We start from the raw sequence: 6000 nt of genomic DNA on the forward strand, positions 1-6000 counted from the left end.
AAAGTTGAAATAATACTAAACAGGAGAAATAAAAAAACGCACGCTATAATACATTTTGCATACGCGTAATAACTAAATTGCGCACTTTTTATCGAATACAATTGTTTTTTTATTGAAGTTTAAAGTTACTTATAGATATTGTACCTTCAGGTAGCCAATATTCCTTTCTTCATATGATTTACCAATGGAACCCTCTGTTGCCGTATCATACACTGCTGCCGTTTCTGTTATCCATTCTTGAATCTATAAATTGAACAAAAGTTGAAATACCCTTTGACATGTCTATATTTATTAACTCCTTCAAAATGTTACATTTACAATACTAGTATTCTAATGTATAATGACTATAATTTAAAATAGTAGTCAGATAATTGGTTATAAAATTGTCCTATGTTTCTCGCAATTTCGTTGTAAATACAAATTTAAAACACAACATTTTATATACACTCCTTACCGTTTCATAAGTATTGTATGCATTGTAAGCAAAAGTAGAGCTGTTCAACCCTTTCTGTTCTTCATTAATCAACTCTTGCACATTCTTTATCATAACCTTGGTATGAATTCCTTTGTGGGCTAAATATGTTGTGATTTTTTTCACGTAGGATGGTGATATCATGATGTCCACTGGTTTTGTTACATTCGATGGCTCTCTCCAGAAACTCAACTGAAAAATAATTCGTTAAAAGTCTAATAAACAAACAACTTTCACACCATTTTCAATCCCTGTTAAGCATGGGATTTTTGTACGTAGAAGTAGTGATGTAATATGATTAATTACCATAGAGATGGGTCTACACTAGTTTTGAATGCATTGTCCTGAACTAGACGTTTACTTGTTCTCTATATTGTACCATTATTAAATAACAGGCAAAGATCATATTCAATCTACATGTATATTAGCACACATAATACAGGTGATGAGTACTACCTACTTGGGCAATATGTTTAAAATTAGAGTAGACCCATCGCCATGGTAATTAATCCTGTTGCATCAACACTTCGTGGAATTGAACACGATATCTAGTCTGTTTCACCTACAGTGACACCTCATACCAGGGCCTGACTTTGGTGAATTAACAAGTGCCGGCCGGGACGCGTAATTTCTTTCTGCAACCATAATGGGCCGCAATGCGATAACACATAGTACATACATGTAATTATAGGCCTATGAGGCTAGATATAACACGAGTTTATTACCATTATTATTTCCTCTTACTTAATAAAATAAAAAGAAATCGATAGAATTAAAATTCTACAACGGTTTACCTGGGGTTCGAACCCACAATCTATGTACCCATAGTCTAATGCCTATACGACTGTGCTATGATTCGTTGTGCCAGAAAGGTGTTTGTTTATGATACTTATTAATAACGGAATAAAGTGCATACACACAATATACTATTACTAGTATATTAGTACTAATAAATACGAATATAATCCTAACCCTAACCCTAACCCTAATCCCTAACCCTAACACTTACCCTTATCCTAACACTAACCCTAACCCTAACCCTAAACCCTAAACCATAACCCTAACCATAACCATAACCATAACCATAACCATAACCAGGGGAGAGTGGGGTAAGTTGAGCCAGGGGGTAAGTTGAGCCACCCCCTCTAGAAAGAAAATTAAAAACTTATCTTACTTTGCAGTTCCAATTATTTGTATATGACATAACAGAGGCTTCTCAAGTGTAATATGGAATCACTTGCACATAGGGTAAGAAAGCTGCATTAGAAAGTTCATTTTTCGCACTTTTGTTGAACTTTTGGCAAAAAACAATTTTTTTTCATGTTTCACCCAGGAAGAAAAAGGCTAAAATGATAGCATTCTGGGTATTGAGGATGCGATATATGAACACTATTTTACACAACTATTTACAACTGTAACAAGTTTTAGTCAGGTGGGAGGCTTGGTTGTTGACAAAAAGGGATCACATGGGGTAAGTTGAGCCACAGGCCATGGGGCAAGTTGAGCATAGGAAAAACCTGCAGAAATTTCCCCAATTGTTTTATTCAATGTAAAATCTTCTCAGAAATTACTTGTATGCAATATTTAGATCAAACTACTTCTATATCAAACTATTTTTCGAAATAAATACCTGAAAACAACAATTAAAAAAAAGGCAAAATTGAATTTCACAGCTATGGCATATACTGTGCATTTCTATGGTGGCTCAATTTGCCCCCGCGACTGGCTCAACCTACCCCACCGTTGGGGTAAGTTGAGCCAATTTGCAAATTATTTTTGGCGTCTCACTGTGCGAAAGTGCAAAATATTGATTACAATTTTGTGGTGTCATAACCAAGTAAACATACATATGTTTCATTTGTAACACTGCATTTGGGTCCTGCTTAGCGTAGTGAAAGTAAATGTAAAAAGTGGCTCAACTTACCCCACTCTCCCCTAACCATAACCATAACCCCTAACCCTTACCCTAACCCTACCCATAAGACCCTAACCCTAAGACCCTAACCCTGACAATAATGAACCTTGCCTCGGACTATGCGGTTAGTGATATATTGCGGCCCATTATGGTTGCAGAAAGAAATTAAGCAGCCGGGACGCTTAATTTCTTCTGCAACCACAATAGGGTTGGCGTATTGCAGCCCATTATGGTTGCAGAATGTAAATACACGGCCTCGGCGCTTGATTTCCTTTTTCAACCATAATGGGCCGCAATACCATAATGGGCCGCAATATACCTAAACTTAGGGTTAGGGTTTATGGTTAGGGGTAGGTTTAGCATTGAGTGGTGCATTATGGTTGTAGAAAATAAAAACGCGGCCGGGGCATGCACAGTGGTATAGTGTTGATTCAAGATGAAATTAGTGATTTACAAAAACACAGTGGCTGAAACAGATAATAGTATTATATTTGCTAATATGCAAGGATACAAAATGATATATGGAAAATGATATATGTGACCATCCAGCACAACTGAGCCCTGAAGTCGCCAATCATCATTTTTGAGATATTCAACCAAAATATTTTGCTTGAATATTTTGCATGTATATCATGTCTATAGTACTTGACATTTAAATAGTGAAAAATCAATAAAACAGTCAATAAATCCTTTGTTTCCTATTGTTTACTGTTAAGTTCAATGGAGCATATCTCAATACTGGTACTGGCGACATCCGGGCTCAGTTGTGGTGGATGGTCACATATGGAAAGGAATAACCCGGAAGTATAAAAGGAGAGAAAAGGCTATTTTTTCAAGTGACGGAAAAGGACACTTTCGATATGGCAGGATGTGGACTCGGCATAAATATTTTAGCATGTTTAGTGGAATAGTTCACACACTTGTAGACTGGCTTGTGAAAATAATCACACCTCCTATATCACAAGTAGCAGCACAATGTTCAACTTGGGATTTGTTTGTAGATGGCAATATGATATTACTTTTATGATAGTGGTCGATGGACGGGATATTATAAGAAATGATAACAAAAGATTCCATTGTAAGATAAATTAATGATAAATAATACGTAGATTACACTAATAGGTAACAATATTATAATAGGCCTAATTTATACAATTTATAATATGAATGAGGTGGTAAATTAAATGTATTATTACAAACTAATTAGCATATTTGTGACAATGTTATAGACAGGGAACAGTAGCCTTATTTTGAAACACGTGCTTTTCAGTAGACATGGAGAAAGAAACGAAACATTGAATATCACTTCATATAACATTTAAATGTACTTCCATATCGGAAGTTATTCAACATTACGTTTGTACATGTACCAACCTGTCCATCAAATTTCGAATTCTCCAGATTGCTCATTAGATTTCCAAGGATGCTTATCTCATGATGAGTTTTGGGGATAACGCGTAAAACCTGGTGTCTGCAGAATGAAAAATAAATTAGTATCAAAATATTCTACAAAATAAGAACACAAAGCAGGATATTTACTTTTTAAAGGTGAATTTTATTTGCATTTGAGCGATTTCCTGTAGTTGGTGCACAGTGGTATACTATGGTTTGTGCTTTAAATGGGTAGCTATATGCAAGTTGTTATTTTTTAAACGGTCCCTGCTACAGAATTCGCTTCGAAACTGTGTTCTTCATTGTTATTCTTAAAGTAAAAACACAGCACCCTCGAATGAATGGCAGTGAGCGTTTAGCACAGGACGGCCATCCAGTGGCAATTATATTAAACTTTAAAACTGTAGGTGTGAAAAGCTGCTCGCGGTTCGGTTTTCATTTAAGAGCGTTCAATGATGTCAAAATTGAATGATACTTTTCTGTCGCAATGACTGCATGTACCCCTTCAGACTTAGCATAACACATTTCATTTTTAAAGCCAACACTAAACGAGTACTTAAAACTGATTGTGTGGATGGTGACGATGATATAAACATGATAAATGACAACCGATTACATCCAGATCTCCAATAAGCCTAACATTGCATTAAAACGTGTGATTCGTTTTCATTTATTTTGATGTTAAATATAGTTCTTTAACAGTGCCTGCATTGAATATAAATACATATGTTTGATACTTGATCAGCGATGCGTGCTGTAATGCAGGTCACAGCTCAACACAATACACCCTACATGTACAGCATACTTGGTATACTTTATGCTATTTATTATTATTGAATGAAATACGAATCTCTTCACAAATAGACACAAAATGAGAAATCTGCCCACAAAGAAATAACTTAATAAAGTCTCAGAAAAAATATCTTGACTCGATTGAAAAACAAGGAAAACAAACGAACAAACAGGACACTAAAGTTAGAGACAGTCCAGCTTAAAACATATATAAACATGGCCTATTTAGTTTTCATACAAGTTGAAATGATTTCCTTCGTCATTCAAGCGGGCATGGTAACGAAAGCTTAACGAGTGCATTGTGTCTGGCACTGCAGCAATACTGTATTTCAATTTTGCTTTGAAGTGTAAGTTCCTTACCCATCGTATCGCACTTTCTCTGCCAAACTCAGTGTTGTACAGAACAGCAGTAGTAGCCACCGACCGGTAGACATGATTGCAATGAAATGAAAGCTTGAAGCGGAAAGAGGAACTGAAACAAGAAGTCAGTCACGTGATTCAAGTCAGGTGATTCAAGTCAGGTGACTAAGTTCAGGTAGAACCAATGAAAGACCCTCGATATTCAGCACAGCTCACGAAAAATGTGTTGCTGTGATATATAGGTTTCCCAGGAAGTAATTTCCCCGATGAAGTTTGGATATAATCAAAAATCAATTCTCCTGTTTAAAGTTTGGAACACAGACTTATTGCTTTTACGTTAAGGTGGCTGTGTACTCTCAGGCATGCATGTAGTAAAAGTGCCATAACTTTGTAATTATTCACGCAAGACATATAAAAGTATACATTTTTTTATAAAGGCAAGACATCAATGAATACAGATTTGGTGTAAAAACAACAATAATTATTAGTGACGAAAATCACAAACATTTTTGTTATGGTAATGTACATCATTATCATAACAAAAAAACACTCTTTCCAAATTTTTTTGTTTGGCTATGTTTTTTTCTTAATCTTGAGGCACCATTCCAAAAACATTTATTTAGTTTTTTGATATTGGCCTTATTTTTTGAGATATTGACCATATAAGGCATCAAAATGAACTTTTTAGAATTCACAAATGCCTATTTGCACAATATGATGCCTTCAATCGGAAATAGACAAAAATAAGTCTGTCATGTGATTCAAGTCAGGTGATTCAAGTCAGGTGACTAAGTTCAGGTAGAACCAATGAAAGACCCTCGATATTCAGCACAGCTCACCAAAAATGTGTTGCTGTGATATATAGGTTTCCCAGGAAGTAATTTCCCAGATGAAAGTTTGGATGTAATCATAAATCAATTCTCCTCTTTAAAGTTTGGAACACAGACTTATTGCTTTTACGTTAAGGTGGCTGTGTACTCTCAGATATGCATGTAGTAAAAGTGCCATAACTTTGTAATTATTCACGCAAGACATATAAAAGTATACATTTTTTTTTTTATAAAGGCAA

General features: G+C 35.3%; 1 protein-coding gene across 2 annotated transcripts in view; it reads right to left on the reverse strand.

Annotated features, from left to right (window-relative positions):
• LOC140160017 (carboxypeptidase B-like) overlaps positions 1 to 5059 on the reverse strand; it is a 36625-nt gene extending 31566 nt beyond the window's left edge. The window contains exons 1-4 of one of the 2 annotated variants that reach the window (XM_072183297.1): positions 4932 to 5059; positions 3762 to 3858; positions 455 to 664; positions 145 to 243 (exon numbers count right to left, since the gene is read on the reverse strand). In XM_072183297.1, the coding sequence (XP_072039398.1) occupies positions 145 to 243; positions 455 to 664; positions 3762 to 3858; positions 4932 to 5005 (480 nt within the window). In that variant the 5' untranslated portion in view covers positions 5006 to 5059. The remainder of the gene's footprint in view (positions 1 to 144; positions 244 to 454; positions 665 to 3761; positions 3859 to 4931) is intronic. The other variant, XM_072183291.1, reaches the window with a different exon arrangement.
• Between the last annotated feature and the right edge of the window lie 941 nt (positions 5060 to 6000).

The sequence above is a fragment of the Amphiura filiformis genome, chromosome 1, assembly GCF_039555335.1.
Source record: "Amphiura filiformis chromosome 1, Afil_fr2py, whole genome shotgun sequence".
Lineage (NCBI taxonomy): Eukaryota > Metazoa > Echinodermata > Ophiuroidea > Amphilepidida > Amphiuridae > Amphiura > Amphiura filiformis.